The following is a 26828-nucleotide window of genomic DNA, read 5'->3' on the forward strand; positions in this document are numbered from 1 at the left end:
AGGGAAAGGCAGAATAGTGTTCATCTCTAGCTTTGGACCTTCCAGTCATCTGGAGGCACCTAGAAATGTACATCACATTAATTTTACTTCAGAGCATCAAGACACTGATTTGTGATGTTGCAGCACAGAGCAATACAAAACGCCCACATGCAGAATCTTAAGCAATCAAGAGCAATAGCTCTCCGATTTCACTCCAGGCCCACAGAGTCACAGAACAACCCAATCTGAAAGGGACCTCAAGATGTCTCTAGTGCAATGTTTCTCATAACCCAGAGCCCTCCATCTGACACCTTACACACAGAATCATCATGATGCTTTTCTTGTCAACAATAACATTAATTTAAAACTATATAGCATTGCTTCAAGTTTTCCAACTCCTGTCTCCTCAAAGCTTGGATTTTTACAATAGCTGCTCTGCCTGTATTTTACTTGGTGTGAGAGAGAGTAATACATTTCAAGAAAATGGGACATTCTCTAAAAATACACTCTCACCTTTCAACCCCCTCTCTTTTTTCCCCCTTTTTCAAACGTGCTCCTGTTCTTGAAGCTTTAGTCTTTCCAGGCTTCTCTTTCTTACGGCTCCTTCACTAAAATGTCTGGTTGTACCAAAAGTCACCTGTCACAGAAGAAGCAGAAATCAGACTTATCAGTCCAGTTTGCCATGTATTTACACAAACACAGACAACCTGCTGAGCAACAGAGAGACCCCGGGTGACCACCAAACACTACTGCACTCGTGAGAACGTTTCTGTCTACCCTGGCACACCAGAACATCTGGGGTTCACACTGGGTTGTCAGTCAAGCTTCAACACCCTACTCCAAAACATCTCTTCCTGCTGTGACATCAGGTGCCGACAATCTGACCTCGCACCGTTGGCCAAACCCACGCCTGGCACGCGCTTCTGGGGACAAAAGGTTCCGTATGCTCAGCAGAGCATTCCTGGCTGCAGGATTCGTGCAGTTCTGCCAAAAACAGAGTTCACTGAATCTCAGAGCAACGTATTTTGGATCAAACGCTTGCTGGCTTAAAAATCGATTAATTCTGTTGATGCGTGCTGCATTCAATCAGCTTCAAATGCCCAGATGTGAGCACATGAAAACACTCGAGCAAATTGTATCAAGGTCTATCTACACTGAAGAAAAAAGTAATATGAATTGTTATTTCCAGCATAGAGGTAAATTTTAAGGTCAGTTTAGAAATTACTTGCTGGGAAAAAATACCAATACAGGGTACACACTAATAAATACTAATGAAGGCAAGCTATTACACTGCTGAAATTAAGCTTATAGATTGCAAGTTTTCTTCTATAATGCCAGACTAAGCATAGCATTTAAATTGATTCATCCCTCAGAATAACGAAGCAAAAAGGTACCGAGAATAGAAAGAGCACCCTTTACTAGGCAAGAACCACCTAACAGAGCAGCTGCTGCACCTCCTTTACAACAAGAAACCAAGTATTTTTCAAAGAGCCTTGCCAGCTCCTGAGATCATCTCCCAATTTCAGCGCCAACCACGCTGAAGATATTTACAATTTTTACCTCATCCAACAATTTTTCACAAAATCAAAACAGTAAAATGACTTTTTTTTTAATTAAAGGACTTAAGTTTGGATACATGAACTTCATATATCATTATCTCTGTACCCAAACAGGACAACCAATAGTTTTTTTCCCCTCACATGCTTAAGTCAAAAGAGTTTATGAAGGGGCTTCCACTGGTTAGCAAGGACTTCTCAGGCCTAATTTCAAGGAAAAAAGAAGTTGGCAAACCACCAACGGTGCCAGTTTCTTCCACAAAATCTCAGCAGCTAGTAACAAGTAAAGGTTAATATATTTTAATTCTGTCCATATGCCTGTGCTAACTGCATCTGGCTGAAGAACCTCTTCCAGGAAGGCACCCGACTCCTGTTTGAAAACACAATATGAAAACCTGCCACTTCCCACGGGAAGTTTGTTCCGTTCCTTAATCATTCGCCATTTGAAATGGAAGCCACTTCCAGATATTGATTCTTCATGCGCCGCCTTCTATTAGATGCAGATCCTTTTATCATCTAGGTGGTTTTGTGGGGTTTTTTGTTTGTTTTTTTTTGTTCATTGTTTGTTTTTTTTTGTTTTGGTTTGGTTGGGGTTGTTTGGTTTGACTTGGTTTTTTGTTTTTTCCTCTATAATCCAGGTGCCTCTCAGTCATGTTTCTTATATAAAATACATAGCTTGAGCTCTCCTTGAGAGCTCTCTTATCTCTCTCAGTCTCTCATTGTGAGGCACCTTCTCCAGCCCCTTGAGTCATTTTTGTTGCAAGGTTCTAACACTCTCCAAAGTGAAACATACAAATCCCAAACCTGTACACAGTATTAATTTGGTCAGTGCCATACACAGTGAATTGACTCATTTAAGTCTACTTTCTTTTACCACTTAAAGATATTCTTCACAACACTGCAATGGAAACCCAAGCTGTTGTTAACGTACAATAACCCTTTCATAGCCTTACAGAAAAGCACAAGAAGAAATCAGTAACTCTGAAATTGTTTTCCTGAATATCTGCACAACTCTTTTCACACTGACTACGTTATCTTAGAACACTCTAAAATGTGTCACCCAAGTTCATACTTTAAAACAAAATCAGACTTTCGTGAAACATTAACAGCCTGTCAATATCTAACCTGAAACACCCATATAGTCCATACGAGCAAAACACAAGTCATAAGAATAATTTGATTCAGATGTGCCCCTCACCTTCCCCCACAGTAGAATCATAAAATCACTTCAGTTGGAAAAGACCCTCAGGATCACCAAGTCCAACCATAACCTAACTCTGGCACTAACCCATGTCCCTAAGAACCTCACCTAAATGCCTTTTAAACCCCTCCAGGGATGGTGACTCCACCACTGCCCTGGGCAGCCTGTTCCAATGCCTAACAGCCCTTTCTGTGAAGAATTTTTTCCTAATATTCAATCTGAACCTCTCCTGGCACAACTTGAGGCCATTTTCTCTTGTCCTATCACTTGCTACTTGGGAGAGGAGACCAACCCCCTCCATGCTACAACCTCCTGTCAGGCAGCTGTAGACAGTGATAAGGTCTCCCCTCAGCCTCCTTTTCTCCAGGCCAAACAGCCTTAGTTCCCTCAACCACTCCTCATCAGACTCATAAGACTAGCACCAGCTCAACCAGCTCTTACCATCCCCAGTTTCCCAGCTGGTCCCTCATGCCAGGCCCTGGGCCATCACAAGTTTCTGAGACCATAGCATCAACCAGGGCAGCAAAGAGCTCTAGCTTGGAGAGAAAGAAAAAAAACGACGGATTTTGGCCGGTTACTTTTCAGACAGCACAGCCCCTGCGCAGTTCCAGCAGCAGAGCTGCGGGAGAGCTGGAAGCAGAGGGGATTGTCAGGTCTGCAGGGGTGGGTGTGCACGAGCAGCTATGAGCAAATGGCAATGGGGCAAGAGTTTGTACTGAATCATAGCAGCAGAAGGTCTGTCACCCAGGGAAAAGCATTTACCAGAAAGAGTCTCTTGGAGAAGTTTAAACGAGAGGTTTAAACAGCTTTTCAACAGACAGGCCTGGTTTACTCAGCTCTGTCTGCGCAAAATTAAGTGAAACGCAGAGACGATCAGAAGTGGTGCTGCTCGCTCAAATATTGCAAACAAAAGGGGCATTTTCAAGCTAACGCCACGCACTGCCACTTCGTGCTGCGTGCTTTGAGCTGGGCATGAAGAAAACCGCAGGCCAACGGCATCTCCATGGATGCAACTGCGGCAAGGCCGCGGTCCCTCTGCTCAGCGGGAAGGTGCCCGAGCTCCGGCGGGATCCGCAGGCACAAGGAGCCCCGGCCAGGGCCCGAGGGGCAGCTCCGGCGGGAGCGGAGTCCGGAGGCAGCGGCAGGGCCTGACCGGCTCTCCTGCCCCGGCTGCGAGCCCCGGGGACGGAGCGGGGCAGCCGCCCCCTGCCACTCCCGGGCCCTACCCGGGCTGCCGGAGCGCCCCTGCGGCCGCACGCCAGCCGGGCCAAGAGCAGCCCGGGCCCGGCGACCCGCGGCGCCCTACGCGCGGGCCAGGGGAGGGGGCGAGGGGCTGATGCTTCTCCGCCCGAGCCCACGGTCGCCGGCCGAGCCAAGCACGACATCAGCCGGCACGTCCTGGCAGGGCCGCGGGCTCCGAGCAGTCCCACCGAAGCTGCCGACAACCGCTCCATCCCCCGGTTCCCCCGGCCAGGCCCGGCCGACATGGAGGGGAGCGGCCACCCGCGGGCCGCACCCCGCAGCCGCGACCGCTTCCCCTGGAGGAGCGGTGCACCGAGCCCAGCCGCCCGCCCTGGAAGCGCCCTCCGCTGGCAGCTCCCCAGTCCCGCAGCCCGGCTGCCTTACCGCTCCGGCCGCCGCTGCAGCCGCCCACGCTCCTGGGCCGCGGTCCCAGCGCCACTCCGGGGCGGAGCGCGACCGCGCCGAGCAGCGGCGACGGCGGGACCCGCCTCTGGGGCGCGCCCGAGCCCGCCCGCTCCGCCCGCCCCCGGGAGCTGCGCTGGCGGCTGCGCCGAGCGCGCGGCCCCACGGCGGGGGCGCTGCACCCACCGGGGCCATTTTGTGGCAGGGTCACTCGGGACTGTGCCGTGTTTGCGGGTTTCACGCGTGTTTTTGAGGAACAATCGGCAAAGCGGGGCACGGCGGAGCCCCAGGAGATGCCGGTGGCTGGTCACCGTGTGCGTGCATTGTCTTAAAAAAACGCCAAGACAAAGAGTTACTTCCTCACCAATTGCCTCTTCTACGTGGTGCAAAGGCTTAGTTATGGGGGTGTGATGCAATAAAATGGTTATTTTTTTGTCCTGTAGCAAAAGTAGCTCATCCAGCACTGCTTCATCTGAGTGGTACACGTGGGAGGATTAATATCAGCTCTTCCCTGTTTTCAGACTGGCTTCTGTGTGTTTAACCAACAGAGACGTGGTGCCTGTCTCTCTTAGCACTGTGTGGCAGTCAGCTTCCCGCAGTGCAGCAGCTCCCTAGGGTGTCAGCCTCGCCAGCACGCTGTTGAAGGTGCCGTCTGCATTGTCCGTGCATGTTCTCCCTTTAAGGTCGCCAATGGACTTCAATTTAGGGCAGTCATTCACGCAAATACCCCCTCAGTTTTCAGTGGTTTTTTGCTTCCTGCAATCTTCCAAACACAAGTGTAAGACATGTTTTATGTCCTTTCTCCACCTTCTAAAAACAGACGTTATTTCTTCCCTTGTGGTTGTACAGCTGTAAACACGATCGTCAATGATCGTAGGAAGCACACAAGGCTATGACCGCAGGCAGAGGTGTGAACCAGCACTTCTTTTCTCAGGTGGCCCAATTGCTATGTAACCAATTACAGCCTAAGAACAGTTGTTACACGTGTATTTACTGAAGGGCTGGTCCTGTAGCTCCTGCCAAAATGGCAACGATGAGTGATCGAGAGGCAGGGATCAGGAGTGCAGCCATGTCAGAAGAGATGCAGCAACACACTGTGGAGTGTGCTACAGAGGCCCTGGAGAAGTACAACATTGAGAAGGACATTGCTGCTCACACAAAGAAGCAATTTGACAAGAAGTACAATCCCACCTGGCACTGCACCGTGGGAAGGAACTTTGGCAGCTACGTGACTCGTGAGACCAAGCATTTCATCTCCTTCTACCTGAGCCAAGTCACTATTCTTCTTTTCAAGGCTGGTTAGAACCACGGACTGTTACTGAAACTTGCATCCAGTTACCAGACCATGTGCCGACTCCTCTGACCAGTTACCACAGCCCTCCTGAGGACACGGGCCTTGACATCCATGGCCTGTTCACCTGTGCTGCTGGCAGCGCTTCTGGCTGGCGCTCCCCTCCCTGACCCCTCAGCCGTAGGGGTGGTCGCTGTTGCTCAGGCCATGCCTGGGCCTCCTCAGTGATTCCAGGAGAGCTGCTGGCTCCAGGCTGGTCTCTCCGCTGTCCAGGCATTTCCCTGTCTCAGCAAAACCCTCTGTGCCAGACCTGCTGTGCCGCTGCAGATCGGGCCGGCTCTGGGGAAGCTCCCCTCAGCGACTGACAGTAATGTCAGAAACAGGGGCAACATCAAGCTTGCCAGCCACTCTGGGAATAAGATTCTTCCCAAAGGCAGGTGCACCAGTGCCAATGTGGGTGTAATTAATTTTCAATCAGGAGTGCAGCCATGTCAGAAGAGATGCAGCAAGACGCTGTGGAGTGTGCTACTCAGGCCTTGGAGAAGTACAACATTGAGAAGGACATTGCTGCTCACATAAAGAAGCAATCTGACAAGACATACAATCGCTGTTGCTCTCACAATGCCTGATCTTTTCTCCCAGACCTGAGGTGGAATCATGAACAGTCTAGAGGTTCTGAAAGCCTTGAAAGCTTTTGTGAATGAGCCCAGTTATACTGGGTGGAGCGACCTCAGCTGTAGCCTGGGGATTCTCTCAACTCTCTTGTCCCACGCAGACTTCAATGAGGAAATGCACGGGTTAGTGAAAGATGGCTTTTCACCAAGAGGGGAGACACTATGATGGGACCCAAACCTGGAGAGGGTCATCTAGATGTACTTCTGAGAGGCTGGGCCTTGGGCAAACTGGGAAAATCTGGGCTCAGGCAACATTAGAAGAAGCCTGACACCCATTGAAGGACCATGTGGAACGAAAACATCCGCTGTCAGCTGATCTGAGGAGTCCTGAAAATATTTTGAAACATGGAGACAGAACTACTGTAGATACTAAGCTGTAGCTTCACAAGCCAGAGGACACGCAGGAGGAGGAGAAGGACTGAATCAAACCAGTTCGTATGGCCATCTCCCAACCAGAACTGATTCCAAAAGTTCTCACCTTTGTCAGTGGCTTTTTTTTTTTTTTTTTTAAGGTTTTTTCATGTCTGGTTTTATTTTTCTGGTCCCTTTCCACAGGAGAAAAAATAACAACAGACAAACTCACACCAGCCACCATCTTCTGCATGGATTAGATTGTGCTGTGGAAAGCCGAGGTCATCTGCTGATTCATTTTATCAGCCAGAGCAAGTACATAAAAACTCAACCAAAAAAATGAGTAATGAAAATGGGAACACTGGATGGAAAAAATGCATGCTCAGGAAGACTCTTAAGCTGAGGCTTGTCTTGTGCAGATGAGATAGAAAGGCAAACCTGTGCTCCAGATTCCCTTACCACCCGTCCCGAGGCCCTGAAGTCTCTTTTGATCAGCCTTGGACTACGCGTTGCGACTTCATCACCACCCACGTGAAGACCAGTAACAGACACTAGTCTGAGGGCTGTACCAGCTGGGAAGTTTCCTAGTGATGTCCTTAACCTGGGCCCCAGGCAGGCAGCAGACTTCCCTAAGAGGAGGGTCTGTCCGTCAAATTGGACCCTCTTTTCCCTCAGAAGGGGGTTCTGCTTCCTTCTGGGTTTCCTAGAAGGAGTAGTTGGCCTGGCTGCAGCTCAGACTGTGGCAGTTGCGCATCCCTCTCTTCCCCAACACATCCCCCCTCTCCTGCATTGGGGCAGTTAATAGCTCCTTTTGTTTAACCCTCTGTCGGTTAGCTAGGAGAGGGGAAGAGGCGCCAAGGAGTCAGGAAGTTTCAGGGTGCCCATAGCCAGAGTAGGGGTGCAGAGAAGCTGAGAAGCTTCTGGAATGCCCACAGCCAGATCTGACAAAAATGGGGTTCCCGCCAAGGATTCCCTTTGTGTGTGTCCTCTCGGAGCCATGGGCCAAAATGCAGATGAGAGACCCTCCCCTTAGACTGGAACGCCGTCTAAGGTAACCACCTGGGACTGGGACTGCCTCACCTCTGCGTGAGTGATAACTTAATAATTCCTCGCTGGACTAGTCAGTGTATTTTCCTTAATAATTCCTTGCCACTCGGGCGAGTGTTTTCCTCACTAGACAAGTGAGTGTATTTTTCTGGGGTCAGGGATGGCTCTGGCATTGTTTTTCGTGAGCCACATGTATGCATACTGTGGATCTCCATTATTCTTATTTGCTGTACCCCAATAATTTCCTCAACTGATATCCGAACCTGTATTTTTTGTTACTGGAGTGCTAACTAATTGTATAAATCCCATTTCTAATTGGTTGTTTTCCCGGACAGAATAAAAGTCTGTTTTGGACCTGGTTGTAACATGATTCATTACTAGTGACAGGGGATGTCACCCAAACACCTTAGTTACATAATTAAAACATCAATATGCTGCTATTATTTATATATGAAATTTAAGAACACTGCCCTAAAGATAGCAAGGGAAAAAACGGCACATCAACAAAGCCTGAACTAATTGACCTTGTCAATCTTATCAATGGTGTTCACTCAGTTCCTCACTTTCAGCGTCAACACACAGGGTTCCAGCAGCAGAACTCGGTAGTTCAGAAGCAGCCTTCTTGGCTAGTTGTGCTGAAGTAACCAGCACTTAATGGATGCCTTTAATCACCGTGGAAATATGTTTAGTTTTAAAGGCAAAGGAAAGCGTCCTGAATGCACCTAGGTCACGGTTGTGATTTTGGTTTGTTGTTGTTTCATGCTACATAAATGCAAATAATGTAATACTACGTGAATGTGAATCGAGGCCACAAGCGCTGGTGTTCCCGCCGTTCTGGCTGCCGCGGCACAGCCCGCGCAGGGCCCGCGCCGGGGCGCTCGGCAGCGCGGGGAACGCGCCGGGAGGCGGCGCAGAGTCCGGGCCCGCGTTCTCCCTTCCGCCTGGAGACAAGGCGGGGCAGGGCCCGGCACAGCCCCCTGCGGGCGGAGCCCCGCGGCCCAGAGGGCGGAGCCGCCCCCGCGCGGCCCGCGCCCCGCTGGGCCGGGCCGGGCCGGGCCGAGCCGAGCCGGGCGCGCCGCTGTGAGCGCCGGCAGTGTCGCCGCGCCGCGCCGGGCCGGGCCGGGCCATGGCCACCTGGCGGCGGGACGGGCGGGTGACCGGCCTGCAGCGGCTGTGCTGCGCCGGGCTGGCGGGCGCGCTGAGCCTCAGCCTGACGGCGCCGCTGGAGCTGCTGACGGTGCTGGCGCAGGTGGGCACCTGGCACTGCCGGCGGGGGCTGCGCGGCGCCGGGCACAGCCTGTGCCGCGCCGAGGGCGTGCGGGCCCTCTGGAAGGGGAACCTGACCGCCTGCCTGCGCCTCTTCCCCTACAGCGCGCTGCAGCTCGCCGCCTCCCGCCGGTAAGCGAGCGGGACGGGGCCGCGGGGAGGTGCGCTCTGCTCCTGCCCTGCGTGTCTGCTACAGCACGGGAGGGGTGGAAAGCGCAGAGCTCGGTCCGCAGGGACACTTTAATGTCTCTGTCTCAGCTGGACGGGTAGCTGGTTGTGCGTCTCTTTGCTCAAAGACATGCACCCTGGATAATAACTTCGCTATTTCATTTATTTAGTTTATCAGGCGCATAGCAGCTCTTAGGGCCTGGTGGTATGCCAGCAACTGCTTAGTAAGTCAGAGGTGTTCACCAAGTGGTGAAGGGTTGATGGTCTGTTGGAGCTGCTCAGCCAGATTCCTTTAGAAATGAAGTGCTGCCTACAAATGTGACTGCGACATCTGTTCCTTGCAGCCAGTCTGTTTTGTTTGTATGCTTTCAAGTATTTATATTATCTGAATCAGAATAACAGCAAACTGGTGATTCAAATCTTTTACCCTATCATGCAGCGGTTGTTGTGCAAATTTGAAAAGGGTTGAAGTTGATATGTGACATCGTTTTTTTTAAGATCCTGTTTTTGATAACACACAGATGTTAAGTTTAGGTAAACACTGGAAGGACTGCAGCAGGATCAACGCAGAGCTCTGCCGACCCGCTCTCCTTCCTAGGATTCTGTTTTGGTGCTGGTATCTCTTAGCCCTGGACAGGAGCGTCTGGCTGTTTGCACGCACCAGCGTGTTCTGCCGCTCTGAGGGTTGGGTTTCTCTGATGAAGGTCAGCTGGGTGCACGGTGTGTACTTGACATTTCCGCCCAGCTGGGCGCTGGGTTATTCCAGTCCATGGGCTCTGCTGGGTGGGGAGCAGCGTGGGCTCAGCCTGCACTGGCCAGTCCACCCCGCTGTGGGGCTGGCTGGGGTTTGTCATTCATCTGGCTGAGCAAGAGTCGTCCTCTCACTTCTGCCTGAGCCTTTTTGGTGATGATAGATGGAGCGACCCTGGAATTGGGTGGCTTTGTTGCAACCTTCTGCTTGTAATGCTGGTCAAACAAGGGGAGGAGCAATGGCAGTGGGAAGGCAGAAGCAGTGGTTTAAATGTAAAGTTCACAGAAGAGTCAGTGTGTTGCACCAGTTTAAACCAGTTGATTTTAAGCAAAATAACTTCATTGTTCAGCTTGAAACAGCCTTTGCAAGGCTATAGTTTGTCTCTAGTTTGCACAGGGTGTTCTCCAGTGGAAGTAAGCTATGAGGAAATTAAACAAAAGCTGCATACACATATTTCTCAATTTGTTATTTGGGGAATTTTTAATGTATTTTCTAGTGGGAGAATGGTGTATATAAAAGCAAGAAACACAAAATAAGAGAAATGTGACCCGGTAACCTGGGCTGCTCCCAGCCGGCAGCCCAGACCGGTGAGTGGTGCGGGGGGACCTGACTGTGCTTACCATGCACAGAATCTGTCTTTCCTTGGCATTTTTAAATGGTACCTGGGTAGTGCCTGGTGACATGCCACCACCCTCCCCACGCCTTTGTACACACACAGGAAAATCAGGACGTGTTGCTTTAGAGACCATACAAGACACACGGGAAAAACAGTTTGTGCCCTTTTGCTTCTGCCTGGCTGGTCTTTCTGCTCTGGGCTGTCTGCAGGGCATGAGGCAAGCGGATGCAGAGATCAGTCATGCGGTAGAAAGTGCACGCTGGTGAAGAAACATCAGCTGAGCAAGCACTGACTTGTAAATCTTCGAAAATTAATTTGTTCTGGACATGGTAATACCGTGTAGTTTAAATGTAAATCTGCTATTTAGGCAGTTTAGTTGATGCTTCCAAAATATAATGATGAGTTTCTTTACCTCTGGCTAAGATTCTCCTCTCAAGTCTTTTTACTTGTTTCTTGCTGCTTCCATGACACTTCTCCCCAATGTAGGAGTGTCCTGTGCACACAGGAAAGTCCTGCTGTGCATCACAAATGCACAAGTTGTAGGTTGGCCTTTAAAACTCTGTGCTTCAATTCAAAATTTCAGATTTAGACTTAACCTCCTGAGCATAATAGTGCCTGGATGTGAGTCTTCTCTAGAGCAGTATCCCTGTGGACCTTTCTGTCCCAACATAAGCAGCAGAGGAAGGCTCAGTTGTTCTCAGTGGTCCGCAATGATGTTATTTATGTATTCTCACATTATAACTTTGGGCAGGGAGGGGGGTGAGACCGATGTCTCTAACTGATGAGCACAGAATTTCTTGCAGACATGTTTTAAATCATGGTAATTTTCATCCTGTAAGTGGAATTGTAAATGAGGATTGGGTGGTCAAAAAAATTACTTCGAAGTCTCTTGCAAAGCAAACAAGTAAATAGTTTGAGCAATTAGTGTCTGTATCTTTGAAGATTTTTTAGTTGTTGGATTGGTGCTCTGGACCTCCAGCGCGGTACCACAACTCAAGCTACGTGAGCTCAGTCTGTGCCGGGAACTGTGGTACCAGCAGAGCTGTGCAAGCTGCCTCTCAGAAAGGTCTTTCGGCTACTGGAAGTGTCTTAGCTCGGTAACACTAAAATCAAAGCAAATTACTTTTGCAGAGTTATATATTGTAGTCCCTGACTTAGTTGTTAATTACAACTTCTGCGTTTCTGCACTTCTGTGCAGAGCAGATTTACCCAAAATCTCTTTGGGCTCTTAGGCACATTTTTTTGACTCTGCTCACGTTTGCCCGTTCACATGTTCTGTTTCACAGAGGTTCCGATGCCTGTGTGGTGTTGCATATAGAAAGGTCTTGGATTAACCACATGTTAAAATTTTAACTCCTGCTGCTGAAGGGGCTTGTGGGCAGACAAACAATTACATCAAGAATGATCTGCCTTAATTTTTCATGTGTTTTGTTTGTGCTGTCATTAATAATGCCTCTTTTATGTGTTTACTTTAGGCTTGTTATCCTTTTCACGGATGAGCTGGGTCATATTTCCCACTGGAGAGCCATCACGGCAGGCAGCCTGGCTGGCATGGTCGCAACCGTCGTGACTCACCCCACTGACGTGATTAAAACACGGCTCATCGTGCAAAACCGACTGGAACCATCTTACAAAGGAATTCTTCATGCTTTTTACAAAATTTATCACCAAGAAGGATTCCTTGCACTTTACCGTGGTGTTTCACCAGCTATATTAGGTAAAATAATAATTGGGGAAAATCACCTCATTGTGCATTGTCTGTTGCAGCTGTGTAGTGTGTTTGTTTGCTCACTTGATTTCAAAAGCTAATAGTAATCTTGTTCTGTAAAAGGTATGTAGATTTACAAGGCTCAACAATACTAATTACCTTTGTTGCAGTTTTATTGCTTCAAATTATGGCCAAGTACATAGCATTTTATGTATGGTTAAGTGTTCAACAAAATACCCTTTTCCTTCTTTTGTAGATGTTCTAGTTGTGCTTGGATGCAAGATTTCCACCACTTAACTCTTATAAAAATATATATAAGTATGTACAGAGTTCCTAATTCCTACCTAGGTGTGAGAGTGTCCCCTACCTGTTCAGTAAAGCAGTATGAGCAGAAATGTGTGACTCATTTGAAAAGTGAAGATACACCATTCTCCCACTTCAACTGAAATTACCTTTTAATAATTTATTTACTCTCTATAGCTTTTAAAAATGCCGTTTAACTTTCTGTCCACCTTTCCACAAATGACATTATAAAAAAGCATAATAATAATAATAATGCATAATCCCACTATAAAGCTGATGAGAGTGTGAGACAACCAAAAGAGGACAGAAATATCTGTCATCCACTTGACTGGAGAGGCAGCTCTGCACAACTGCTGGGGTTGGCTTGGGCTGGAGAAGGAGCTTGTCACAAAAGAGATCACCTGGAAAAGGAGCTGACTTGTCATAAGACTAAAGCAGTTAATAATTCTGACAACATGCATATTTTAGCATGTAAATATATGTCCCTATTGGTACGTCTACCTGCTACAACATGGGTGTTTGGTGGCAAACCAGTGGCTAAAGAGTGAAGACCTTCAAAATCTTGATCTTTCTTGGTGTACAGTGTGTTGATATAAACCTTCTGTCTGGTTTGCTTTCTAGGTGCGGTCCCGTTTTCTGCGGGCTCTTTCTTTGTTTACATCAATCTGGACAAAATCTGGCGAGAACCCATAGTTCATTTCACTCCTCTCCAGAACTTCATAAACGGCTGTGTCACAGCTGGTGTGGCACAGACGCTTTCTTTCCCCTTTGAGACTGTCAAGAGGAAGATGCAGGTACAGAACGTTCATGTTACTAGTCCTTAGTTATAGACCCTTGTTGGAGGAGCTCCAGACAAGACCAGCCCGGTGATCATGAGTGTCATTTTGTTTCTATTACCAGACAGCTACAGAGGCTTTGGTTTAGGTTGGTTGGTTTTTATTTTGTTTGTCGGGTTTGTTTTGGCGTTTTTTTAAGTCTGAAAATTATTATTGCAAGTGTGTTGTTAAACTTTCAAGGTGAGTTCAAGTACTATTATTGAATATATGTATAGTCTCAGACTCTGTGTCTTTAGCTTTATTTCTTCTCCTTTTCATAGCAATTCCATCAAATTCTCACAGTTCAGAATGGGCAAACCTTCTGTCAAGTACAGGCATTCAGTTCACTTGGTGGCAGGTAGGGTGAATGAGATCCGTGTCATTTTCATCACCTGTGTGTCTGCCATTTAAGCCTGGCATACTTAATGGCAACCACAAGAAACTTGCACAGCAGGTGTTAAGTTTGAAGGGTGAGGACTGTTCTTGTTCTTATTCTCACTGCTCTGTTTAATAAGTGACTTCCCAGTTGCTGGTGCTCCTGCTTTCCTGGAGCATCAGCAGCATGAGAGTTACTGTATAAAGTTACTTCATCAAATTACTTTATCATTTTATATCATCTTGCTGATCCTTGCTCCTCAAAGTTTAATAATAATGACTAAAAAACAAACAAATAAAAAAGCACATCACCCCACAGCCTCCATAGTTCTTTTTATGATGTTTACTTTTAATTAGAACTCCATCAGCGGAGTGAGAGTGAATAGCTGTCATTATCTGGTGGCTCTCTGGCTGCAGCAAATGAGTTTATTCTTTCAGCCTGGCTCGTAGGACTGCAGATTTAGGGAAAGCTTTTGTGATCTTACCAAAAAAGCAGTCACTTGATGTGGCATCATTATATAGATCCCCTTCCCCTCCTCAACTGACAGTCTGGTTGGTAAGTCACAAGCCAGGAAGAGGTCAGTGGAACTGTGAATTCCCCTCACGTGATCCCCAGGTTCCCTTTTTCAGATAGAGCTTAGATCCAGTGGCACAGAAGCCTTCATTGTCCTCTCTCCATCTCATAACAGGGGACTTCAGCAGGAGAAGCAATGTCTTTTATTAGAGCAGCTTATGTAGCTGATATGTCCAGAAGCCAAGCTTTAAGCTGAGGCCTTTCATCAGGTACCTCATAAAAGTCTTGGGTCAAAAAGAGATTCTGAGCATGAAAACTTGATTGTTTTTTCCAGCTGTATCAGTGGGTCTAAGAAACGCAGTTACTCCCTACAAGTCTTCTTCTGTATGTCCTTAGGCTCACAGCAACACTGTTGTACTAAAGAATAAAGAAAAAAAGGCATTTACTTGGATTTCTTCTTTAATATTTTCTATTGACACATCAGTCACTGAAGGTTCAGTTCTCATAACCTCCAGTTGTAAGTGGTGTGATGCCGTGTTCTGTGCTCACCTTTGTCTTGACAGGCAAGTAGAGAAGTGGGACAGGCCCATCTTTCATTTCCTGCCACTAGGCTGTACTCTTTCACCAAAGGGATGCTTAAAACATCTGATTGGCACTTCTAGAATAAGAAGGGAACTGGATATATTTCTGGAATATATAGGAAATGGATATGCTAAAACCACTTCAGACAGGAAAAAGGCTAGACAACAGAGAGGTTTTTTTTCTCATAGATGCGTTGCAACAACTGCATAGTGATTTTCCAGACTTAGAGAGACACCTGCTATTCAGTGGTTTATTCTGAAGGCAGGGGTAGGGCAAAGGTGTTTCAAAATAATTAGCTGCCTTGGTGTGAAAGCCCATAATTTGGTACTGGAAATTACGTAAGTCACAGTGGCTTGTCCAGAAGAGAGACCTGTTGAAAAATGCACCCAAGCTGATACTAAGAGCTCGCTGGAACTCGTGTAGAGTCATCCAAGTTTATTTTTCACAGTAAGCGGCAAGGTATAGCCCAGCCTTGTGGCGATAAGGTCTGCTTTGTGCTTACTTGCTGGTCTGTTGAGTTTGCAGGGTGGTGATCAGAACAGAGAAATGTCTAAGACGGCACTAGAAAAGGTGTCATGCAAAGGGACCTAGAAAGGGAAAGAATAAAGGGGGAAACAGAGCTTCAAGACATTTCAACGTTCTGTAGAAAACAGGAGCAGATACTTCTGATGACAGTTTTTCTCAGACATCATATTCCGACCAGCCTTCATTGAGCGATTCATCTTTCTAGCTGATAAAAAGAAAAACTGAGGTGTACCAAAGCTTCCAGCTACCCCCAGACCTGGTGTGGGAGCTCTACAGTGCAGGTAGGGAAATGCTGGCTTTGTTTGGAAGCTGTGAACGCTGGTGTTGTGTGTGACGAGGAACCCAGCACATTGCAGAGGTCGGTATCAAATCCTCTCCCTTCTCTTTTGTCCCACCCATCTGGCAGGTGGAAGTTGCATATTGCCAGTGACTTTTCCAGTGACCCTGTTTGTGATGGGGAACCAGGGAACTGTAAGGCAATCTCAGGAACTTCAAAAACTGAGGAACTAGGACACAAGGCTGCCTTCTCTGATTCTGAGCTGGAGTACAAGCCTGAGACCAGAACATCCAGTTCGGGTGTTCACTTGACAGCTCGGCAGTCTTGGACAAGTTAGCTCCATCCATCTCCTCATCTAGACAATGCTCAAATTGTTTGCACAGACTAGAAAATTAATTCTTTTATGGGAGGAAGGAGAAGGTGTTATATTTAATCTCAGTTGTAGTAATTTTGTTTCCTCCTTTCTCATTTTACATATCTGAATCCTACACTGCTGACGTCAGCAGTTTCTGTCACTGACATCTGTGGGAGCAGGAGCTGACTGTCAGTGAACAGTCCTACCTCTGTGTTTTTAGTGATGATTTATGATGTCAGATTTGCTCTGTAACCATGGCTTCTTCCCCCTCTGCTATTAGAATTATCTTTATCATGTTTGCTTTTTTTTTTACCAAGATTCTATGTTTGCTAAATACGCTTGAATGTTTTTCTTCAAATAAATGTTAATTAATATGAGTGAGTCTTACTGGATGTGAGTCCTCTATGTTGTGCTTATCCTAATTTTATTCCTTTGTTCTCCTTTTTTTCACTTTGCTCCTGATTGGCATGTTAGAGAATTAAGAGGTACTGTATACATGTTTCAGCATGGAAATATGGCTTTTGTTGTGCATCTGTAGAAGGGGATTAGTGAAGGAGAGGGTTGTTCAAAAGGGTGTTCTGTATGAGATGCTTTCCTGACTCACTCTTATGCTGTATCAGTTTCTGAACAAAGACATACTCATCTTTATATTCTTCTGCCTGTTAGTCTTGGCTTTCCTTCCTTACCTCACAATATCATGTTCTTTGTTAAATCCAGTATCCAAGTGAGATTCAGGTACTGCACTTTTACTTTTGCAAACCTGCCTACAAGAACACTTTTACATTTTTTTTTCTATTTTTTTTTTACCTTAAGCAGGGAAATACCTGGTTATGAATGAGTCTGGGCCTAAGGGTAGCACTGGTAGTACGTTTCCACTTCCCCACATCATCTTTTTGCCTGTGACGACCTTCATCAGTGCATATTGGACTGAGCTCTGGCGTTTCAGTTAGGGAAGACAAACTTGGAGCTGCTGTATGGCATACAGAAGATTATTATCATTAGAATGACACCAGTCCCAGGCTGTGTGTAGAATTGAGAATCTACAACCACGCAAATGGTCAGCGCAAACCTAATACCCAAGTTTGGCGCTTCACTGGGTGCGCGTGGCCCTCGGAGGCAGGCTCAGACACCCCTGGGTGGCACTTCTCAGCCTGCATTCCAAACTGACCTCTGCCTTTGGTAGCTTTGTTAAGCAAGATGCACAAAGATGACTCTGAAGTTTCACAGATACTCCCTCAGCTGCACGGTTACTTCCCACCTGCCTACATGGACAAACTGCGCAGTTTGCAGAAGCTCAGTCTTGTCCCCATATTTTTCTGGTATAACTTGTTCTAATTTCTGTGACCAAAACTTGTGTGAAACTCTGCTTCACCAGTAAGTGACACTTGGGGATGGCTTTACCATCAGACCCTTGTACTATGGAATAACCATACTTGTAGTATACTGCAGCATTCAGCACATTTTTGGTGTTGACTGCACAGAATCCTCAAGTTGTGAGGACACCTCTCTGGGGACAGCATTATTCAGTAGTGATCTTTCTGTTTTAAAAATCCAGGCTTTGAATTCCCTCCACTGCCATAAACCAAGAGGCTGACTGTTCTTGGTGGACTCTTGCCACCCATCACCCAAGAAGTGGCCTCTTTCAGGTGACAAAAGTGAATCAGCTGGGCCTCAGCTGCCTATAAATCTGCAAAGTGTTTGGGGGCTTTGTGTTGTTTTGTGGTTTTGGGTTTTTTTTTGTTCTTTGGAACACAAGATGCTCTGCAAATGTAAAAGCTGTTGTAAATGGTGTAAATGCTATGAGTTCTTAGTAAGCTGGAGAAAGCTAAGCAGTCATTCCCTTTAAGAAGTAGCCTGTTTGGCACATTTCTAGTCTGAAGTCAGTTAAAGGAGATACTGAAATCTTTCTTTAAAAGTGGTGCTGTTATTTAAGGATTTATTTTTAAATAGTCCCCTATGTTTCTTGCATGGTAAAAGTCAGTCTAGGAAGAGCCCAGTGGCTAGGTTATAAACAAAGCTTTGGAAAAGAAAATGATGAATGTTTCTTAGAAAAGCACCTCCTCACTGCTGAAATGAGGAGACAGGGCTCCCGTGTTCCTTAAACACGAGTGACCTGCAGAGAGGGCTGTGTGGTCGGACACGGCCACTGGTGCCACGTGGCAGCCTCTGAGAGCTCTCAAGCTGCAATGTCCCTTCCCTTCGTGAGATCTGTGTTCTTGTCAGCTGGGAATATCAAAGTTATTTGAGTCGCGACCCAGTTTAAAAATAAGAAATGCTTTTTGGGTCGTGTGGTTCACATGACATCTCGAAAGCATACGTGTTCTCAGACTCAGGGCGGGGAGACCCTTGATAGTCAGCGTCATGGGAGCTTGAGCCTTGAAAATATTCAGAGATGGAGCCATTTGATCACACAGAGTGGCAAATTCCATAGCGTGGAAGCAAATAAGGAGCACTGTGACTACTTTAGTCTGATTCCTGGTGGAAGTAAGGCTAATATGGTTCCTAGCTGTCTACCCTTGTCCCCAGTGACTTTTGATCTTGCTGTTCCATGTCAACTTAACTTGACAGAGGAGCGGAGGTTCCAGAGATATTAACTTAGTTCAAGTTTTGTGAAAACAAGTGCACAGATAGAGACAAAACTTCAAAAATATTTCAGCTGAAGAGGAGGCTGCAGTGTGAGTTCTTCCTTTCTTACTTCTTTTCCCTGTGATCTCATACGCGCCTTCTTGGTGCTGGGGTTCAGGCATCAGCCAGCACCCCATGCCCTGGGTGGCACTTGGGCTTGGGACCAGCCTGGCTCCTCTGGTTATTAGCAAATAGGTAACAGACAGCAGATTCCAGTATTAGTAAAATCCCTTCCTTCCTCCTCTTTTCCCCTATGTCTAAATGCTTTCAGCTACCAGCATTCTTTACCATTTTGTGGGTGTTGCTATAAATATATTTTATACCACTTTCTCTGAGTCTGTTGCAGAATAATGCCCTACAGCTTTGGAAGTACGTGGCCCAGTAAAGTGTTGAAACAATGCCTGAAAAAAAACTACCAGGTGTAACACAGGCTTTGCCTTCTAAAAATTTATGGGTGCTCTCTTTTTTATATCTGATTTATTTTGATTGATTTGGTGTAGTTCCTTACCTCATCCACATAAGGCCAATGGAAATCTATCCTCTGTAAAACACAAATCCCGTGAAATGTTTATTTTCTCCTTGGTTCCTCCAGGCAGAGCTGTCATGCAAGGGATTTGCACTGCCTTGAGGAAAAAGACCTCTACGTTCTTCATACCACAGGTGTTAAAAGCAAGGAAAGCTTAGGTTCAGTGGCCAAGGAAGGATTTTGCAATAAACCCTGAAGCCTCAGGGTAAAACAAGCCTGGCAATAATGTGTTTAAAGCTGAGAGTCAGACTTGTGAGCAAGCAGTGAGCTGTTTTGCTCACTCGGTGCCATTGATCTCAGAAAGGTGAGATGGTTTGGCCTCAGTTCAGGTTACGGAGGAAAGGACAACATGTTCCTCGAGTGCAGGAGCTGGAGGTCACGGCTTGGAGCCAATCACCTGATAGCTTGTCATCATTTACCTGCCTGCATGCCCGAGCATCTCAGGTGGACTTTAACCAGGGTAGGTCAGCATTACTGAACCACCGACACAGAAACGACAGTGACTGCCGGGTAAGGCTGTCCTCCAGGAGGAAGGATTGATTAGCCCAAGAGAATGCATGCTTTTTTCTCCCAATGTTAATATTTATATTTTAATTCTTAGTTATTTGAGTGGCATGAAATAATCTCTCAAGCATTCAACTTTCTCTTGAGTGAAATTTCTCTTGACTCTAGTGGCATTAGCTGAATGAAAACTGCAGTATTTATCCTTCAGTTTCCTTTGAACTACAGTTGCGCTTGCCGGCTGCACGTGTCCATATTAACCCAGACTGCAAAGACTTCTTATTTTAGCTTCTGGATTAAGAGCATGAGCTCTTGAGCTGTGTTTTAAAGTGCCTTCCTGTGCTGCCTTTTTTTTAATTCATCAGAAGTGTAGGATACCCGAATCTGTTGAAATATTAAATAACAAGCAATTTTGCTATATCTGCCATCAGGATAGCATGCTACCTATGGCACCCATTCACATTTAGTTGATCTTTCATAGTCTGTGCCAACAGTACTACAAATTCAAAAACCAAATAACTGGCAAATCTTTGTACCAACAAACTTATGAACAGGAAAAGGGGAGGAATTGTATAAATTGAGAGGGACATATTTCTAAATAGGCTCTGATATGTTTAAATCAAGGCAGCTGCAACCCAAAATGTCCTAAAGCGCAACTGGGAATTTTTGATGCGCCCAGCTCTGGCACAGGCGGCCCAGCCGCTGTGAGTGCTGCTGCCCGGCCCGGTGGGCTCGGCTTGGTCCTCGTGTGGCTCCTGTGAGCTTTGGAAAGGTCCAAGTGATGGATCTGCAGATGGGCACAGTTCACTCAGCAGCCACCATGAGCTACATCCATCCTTCAGTGTTCAGAGGAACTGAGGGGGAGGAGAGGGGCTGGGGAGGTCACTGAAGGGGAAATCCTTATAAGGGGCTGTGAGATTAGTTCCCAGAATGGGACTGTGTTGTTCTGGCAGTCACCTTGTGATGTAGACAAGGGTGTCTGAAGAGTCCCTAGGTAGTAATTAACTTGAGATTTGTCATGATGATTCACCCTGATTTAAATACTTTGTTTATATAAAAAACGTGAGTGCAGGTAGGTTTAGTTCTTGGGGTTTTTTTATACGTCTCTCTCTCTTGGGTTTAGATTATTGAAACAGAGGGCTAACTTTGGGGATGCATCAGTGCCTTAGTAGACTTGGCCTCCGGATACTAAAAGACTGTGTTTGTGAGAGAGCAGATGGAGCCAATTCTGCATGTGCTGTGCTTTAATTTAGAGAACCCATTGTCCATCAGTGGTAAAAAAATGATTAACTTAGCCCTGCTCCTGCTGTGAGTGACGCCTTGGCATGCTGCTGGTGCGGGGAGCTGTGCTGTGTCCCCAGCCTTCTGCACCGAGAGGCAGCCGTGACAGGGGGGAGGAGTATTGAAAAACAAACAGGTTTTCGTGCAGCAGCCCATAGTGTCAAGTGGTGTCAAAATGAAGGGATTCAAGCTGCTTAGAGGTGGCATGGCGGATTGAGGTTTGAAAAGCTATTTCTCTCTTTCGCACTGTTGGATTTAGCTATTGCTTTTTAAACCTTTACACTCCTTAAGTAACAGAGCCAAGCACACAGCTGAGCTTCCTTGTAGCAAAGGAGTGTAAGTGAACATGTGAATGACCCTTGGCTACCAGACTAGCTCTGTTACCTTGAACTACCTGCAAAGGCAGGGCTGGTAATACTGCGAAATCTCAGTAGTTAAATCCCATGATGTCTGCTTCTGTGAGGCCTAAAACAGGACACTGTGGGAGCTGGGACCACAGCTGGGAATTATGGAAACAGCTGTAGCCCCATGGAGTTCACAAGGCCAGTGTAGACACAAAGGGGATGAGCAATTGCAACGGTTGAAATACTTTCTCCCCCACAAATGTGATCCCTCTCTTACAAATCAAGTACATTGTTAAGCTCAGAGACAAGCAAATGCTTCAGTTCTCCCCCCCTTAAAGTGTAAAAGACCATGGATTAAATCCTCAGCCCTACTCTTGTCTGAGGTAAAAGAGCCAGGACATGATAAAAGGGATGCAGAAGATAACAGATCAGAATGTGGTGGAAGCCAACTGCCTTCTTTGTCAGTGCAGACAGCTGCTTTCCCAAAATCACCTCCCAAAGCCCTGTCAAAATGAAACTCTATAGATTTGCCTGTTACCTGCCATCAAAAGTATTTCACATGCATTTCAATGATGCACAAAAAAATGAGAAAAAAATCCAATGTGATTTTTTTTTTTTTAGATAAAGAAGACTACGCAGTTAGTGTGTGCCATGATTGGGGCTTTTTTTTTTTGTTAGCTTCTAAATTTTACCAGTAGATTTGCCAGTAATGCAAGGGCATGCAACAGCATTAAAACTGATTAGTGTCTTCTTTTATATGCCTGGAGCATAAGTTTTGATCCGTTTCCATTTCCAGCATCTAAGTTGCCAAGTATTTAAAATGCTATAGCTGAGGCATCTGGGAAATGTCATCACCACTTGTTGGTTTATGAGAGGTCTTTATGAGCAGCCTTGAGAAGCTGTAGGTTAGTCTGGCCAAGAGGGAACAAGTGCTACACCACATGGTGTTTCAGATCCGTGAGGGGATAACAATATCCATATTCATCAAGTAGTTAATTGTACGAGTGCCATTTTTATCCAACTTTTGCCCTGTGTTGATCCACTTGCACACACAGGTCATCTCCTGGGGTCCCGGGGGTCCCCACACACTCCTGACCGAGCAGTGTCTCTTGCTGTGTGTTTGAGTGAAACCCTGGTTTGCCGATGCAAACTGAACCCATGGCTGCACGTGCACAGATGGATAAAGATGGGATTACTCCAGGTCAGGTTATTCTGTCTGTGCTAACGCAGTAGGAGATTAATGAAGGAAGGATTCTGCTGTTAAAAATGACTGGCTACACTTTGTCTGTGTGAACAGATGCTGTCTGTGCTGTGGTTGGAAGTGTAGCTGCAGGCCAGCAGGATGCTCCCAAGCTGACTTCAGTCAGTCTGATTCAACTGGCCACGTAGCAAAGGTTTGGGAACACAGGCACCAGCTGCTCACCTGCAGCCCTTGGTAGGCTTGTACAGCCTGGGCCAAAGTCTCTGTTCTTCTGTGTCTGCTCTGCTGTTGCTCCTCAACCCATAGTACAGTTTGTCCTTCTCACTGCAGCGTGGACACAGCCCCGGCAGCCAGAATCAGGTGTGCGTGCTCTTCTGTTTTGGCCAGAGTCACAGGAGGGCGGTGTGACACCTGGGCCAGCCCCACGCTCCCCTCTCGGAGCTGCTCCGCTTCCAGGGGTGTGAAATGCCTCTGCCCAGACCGAGCGCTGCCACCTGTGGGACTGATGCGCTGTGCTGCTCTGGTTCCGACAGTTTGCCTTCACAAGGGTGGGATCTATTTCTAGTAGTGACATGGCACAAAAGGAAGTGCTGTGTGAAATTACTGCTCTCTCTTCTGTACCTATCAGAGAGTTAATTCCTTCCATTCTTAGTTTGTATTTCAAGGCAAAACAGCTGAACCTGTTGGGTTGACGGAAGAATCCAGATCAGTGTGTTGAAACCTGGCATTAAGCGTTCCTTATGTACCAGAATGGAGAAAATAATTATCTTTCATTACCTTGGATTTCCTTTGCTTGTTCTAAATCCCCCTGGGTCTCTCTTGAACAGGCACAGAGTCCCTGGCTTCCCCACTACGGAGCCGTTGATGTGCATTTCACTGGCATGGCCGACTGTTTCCGACAAACGGTGAAGAACAAAGGTGTGCTGGGGCTCTGGAGTGGGCTCACACCCAGCCTGCTCAAGGTGAGGTTTTGCTTTCATCCCTGTCAAAGGCTGTCCTGAAGTAATCCAGACACACATTTGGACAGTTGGGGTTATAAAGCTTCTGACATGCCTCTGTGCTTACTAGCAATTTATAGATCACAGAGTCCCCGACAGAACACGTAGAACCTCAGGCAGGTTATAAACCAGCTTTGGAGCTTGGTTTGGTCGTATTTCCCCAAATGTAAGCTTTGCTTCTAGATGTGACTACTTTCAATTTCATTTGAATGTCCTTAGAGAAAGGAGTGCTGCTAACATGAGCAGGGCATGGCTGGGGGCTAGCAAGTGATCCACTTAAAACAGCTAAACATGTTCTGCTTCTCTGCTGAGCTCCCGTAATTTGACGTTGTACCGAGCTATAAAGAAAATTGTGCTTGTATAAGCCACCTCCTCAGAAGCCAAAAGCAATGCTTTCCACCAGCCATTTAATTCATGTGTATTGGTCACTACAGCCCTTGCTGAGTTGAAAGAATGAAATAAAGCACGGTAGCTTAAACAGAAAGTAATTTAGTTTACATAAATATATTTTTATAGTGCTGCAGTGAGGATTACCTACATGGAGTACTACAGGTCAGCTAATGAGTGGTAATTGAGTGACAACATGATTAATTGTGATGGCTCGCCTGTGCCTGGCCCTACCTTGGCTGGTATAAAGCCACATGGCACCAGAGCTGCGGATTCTGCATGGGGCAGAAGAAGAAAATTGTTCAGTCACTCCGCTGTATGTAGAATTAATCCTACATTTCCCACAAGGATTTGCTGAGGTTGCTTAGGATTTGCTGGGGTATTTAACAAGTTGTAGTAATCTATAGGCTAGCACAGACCTCGTTCCTCAGAATATTTTTACAACTAGTTACGTGCCAATAATAAATGTCTACTTTCAGCATGCTGCAGGTGCCAGCCTAGTTTGACGTGAGACTCTAATTGTATATAGAAGAGCACAGCTCTAATAGCAGATCAGATCAGATTTGAAGTCCTAGAAGTTTCCTTCTTTAAAACATGTAAGCTAAGAATGCTACTAGTGAGCCTAATATTGCTTTTAATCTCATATTGCCTTTTTTTAATTTATTTTATCAGATTGTCCCATACTTTGGTGTTATGTTTAGCACCTTTGAATTCTGCAAGCGGGTCTGTCTGTACAGGAACGGTTATATTGAATCTCCTTTAAATTACAAGCTAACTCCTGGCGTGGACCAGAGTTTACAGCCACAAGAACTGAGAGAATTAAAGCTCTTCCGAAGGGAAAATTTTGAGCCAAGGAAATCAGCTCTTGAAAACTGACATCAGAGTGTCCATTGCAGATGTACACAATGCCTTTCTTAAGGAACTTTGCAAGAAAGACACACCGAGCTACAGGTACCAGCATCTCAGCAGATTGCGTGGTTTTAGTACTGAGACACCAGTGCCAGGAGTGAAAACAAAAAAGTATCTCATGTGCTGAATGGATATGAACTATGGGAATAGCAACCATACACTGGAGAGGAGAGATGCGACTAGTTTGAACTATTGGAACTTGAAATTATGTTATTCTAGGTGCTTTTCAATACTGAATAGCCATTTTGAGATTAAACCACTTGCAGAAAGGTAAGACAACTGAGATGAGAGTATAAATTTTTTTAAAGTAATCTGAGATACTGAGTTAGACAAAAGAAAATATAAACAGACTAGAAAACATACAACATGCAAGAATTTCAAATGAAATATCCTTTTTTTTTTGTTTTAGCGATACTGTGTGGACATGGCATTCTGCAGATGCAGAGTTAGTCTCAGTTCAGTCACACTCCAGAATCTACTCTTCAGTTTTTGAGACTTACTTGAGAATAATAATTTTGTATGACTCTTTAGCGTAGAGGTGAAAATATGCTGCTGCAACTGTGCTTTTGCTAAGAGAGAATTGTGCAGAACGAACTGTGATAACACTGGAACGACAATCCTGCAAACCCAAGCACATACTAGAAAATGTTCCCCCCTTTCTTCTGTGTTGTTACTGCGTATGTGTGAATTATTTCAGGCTTTGAAAAATAGTTTTCCTGAAGTTCTCTAACTGAAGTATTTCATGAAAAATGCAGTTCTTAAATGTGTTATATTCCAGAGTCACGAGCCTTGTCATGTTGTTTTGATATTCTCAAAGCTCTGTTTTTATGTGAAACTACTTTTTAGTTCCCTTGCATAGACCCAGTCCTACTGTGCTGCTCAGAGCTTGCCAGCAGAATAGCACCTTGCACACAACCTGTGATTTTTCCACTTTAACTTCTGTGATCCGGGAGCCACAGACAGTTTCTATAGATGGGAACCGTTCTGCAGGACGACAAGGTTATTGCCAGTGCCAAAGCAACCGATACACCTCTGACCAGTCTAGAGAGTTTCTGGACAATAAATTATAATTTTGGTATTACACCTGAGGACCTGCAGTGTTGCTCCGGTCCTTTTGTAGGAGTACAGCTGTGAAACAGCCCCATCCTTGTGCCTTCTGATAGAAAACCTTAAACCCCGTGTGCACGTGGGGAGGCAGCTGTGCCCTCTGCGGCGTGTCCCACCAGCCTTGGGCTGCGGCAGCGCATGAACCACGGCAGCTCCTCTGCACGCCAGCTCTGCTCCTGCCCTCCTGCAGCAGCCTGGGCTCAGAAGTGTGTTTGCCTGCTGGTTTGCACAGCTTTTTGTGTATGGTTTTTGTACCGTGGATGTCCCTGCTGGGTGGAAAGGAGTCAATCTCAGAAACTGCTTGGTGATGCCAGGTCACGGCGCGATGAGGCGATGGCAGATCGGCGCAGCAACAGTCTGTGACTGAGAGATTTACAGAAAGAGCAAGATGTACTCTGCAGCTGAGGTCTTGCAGTATGTCTCTTAATGGGCTCAGTTCTGCTCAGTGGTATTTCATACTGGTTTTCTTCTCAGAGAAGAAACAAGCATTGATAGCAAAAAAATTAAGATGGTAGAGAGCAGATCTGGTGTCTCATGCATCACACTGAGACTGCAAGTGCTTATGGCTCTGTAATCAACCTGTAGTGAAAATGTTTCTCCATGCCTCAGTTTCCCCATCTGCACAGTGCAGGTAATAATACTGAGACTTACTTGAGATGTATGAATAAGGCGATGTGACTTGTGAGTGCATTGGGGAGGAACGGATTGTAAAGAGTGCCCTTACCTTGTCCAAGCGTACCGGTATGTTTTTTACTAATGCTGTATTTCTAAATAGATTTTAAGATTGAGTGATGGGTGCATATGAATGTCTGATTGGCTCTTCAAACCTGATAAGAATCAAGTGAGTCAAAAAGGTACCTCTGACTTGTTTCTGATATGCTAATAACACCTTTGTATTGTAATGTACTCCTACGGCCTATAAATCACTTACCTTTTGTCAGCCAAGCCTCT

General features: G+C 46.2%; 2 protein-coding genes across 3 annotated transcripts; both read left to right on the forward strand.

Moving 5' to 3' along the window:
- Positions 1-5413: 5413 nt before the first annotated feature.
- LOC309444240 (dynein light chain 1, cytoplasmic-like) lies at positions 5414-5683 on the forward strand (the record flags this gene model as incomplete). The annotated part of the gene is made up of 1 exon (XM_082061903.1): positions 5414-5683. One exon carries the CDS (start codon positions 5414-5416, stop codon positions 5681-5683), a length of 270 nt encoding a protein of 89 aa, XP_081918029.1.
- A 3107-nt stretch (positions 5684-8790) lies between these two features.
- Positions 8791-26822, forward strand: SLC25A43 (solute carrier family 25 member 43). 2 transcript variants are annotated; one of them, XR_014184970.1, is made up of 6 exons: positions 8791-9141; positions 12020-12261; positions 13177-13349; positions 23304-23438; positions 24534-25040; positions 25180-26822. XR_014184970.1 is itself a non-coding variant. In XM_082061892.1 (5 exons), the coding sequence occupies exons 1-5, from the start codon at positions 8870-8872 to the stop codon at positions 24735-24737; spliced, it is 1026 nt and encodes a 341-aa protein (XP_081918018.1). In that variant the 5' UTR covers positions 8791-8869; the 3' UTR covers positions 24738-26822. The 2 variants fall into 2 exon arrangements, 1 of the variants encoding a protein (XP_081918018.1); XM_082061892.1 differs by having other exon boundaries at positions 24534-26822.
- The last annotated feature ends 6 nt before the right edge of the window (positions 26823-26828 follow it).

This window comes from Streptopelia decaocto (assembly GCF_964273445.1).
Source record: "Streptopelia decaocto genome assembly, chromosome: 10".
Taxonomy (NCBI): domain Eukaryota; kingdom Metazoa; phylum Chordata; class Aves; order Columbiformes; family Columbidae; genus Streptopelia; species Streptopelia decaocto.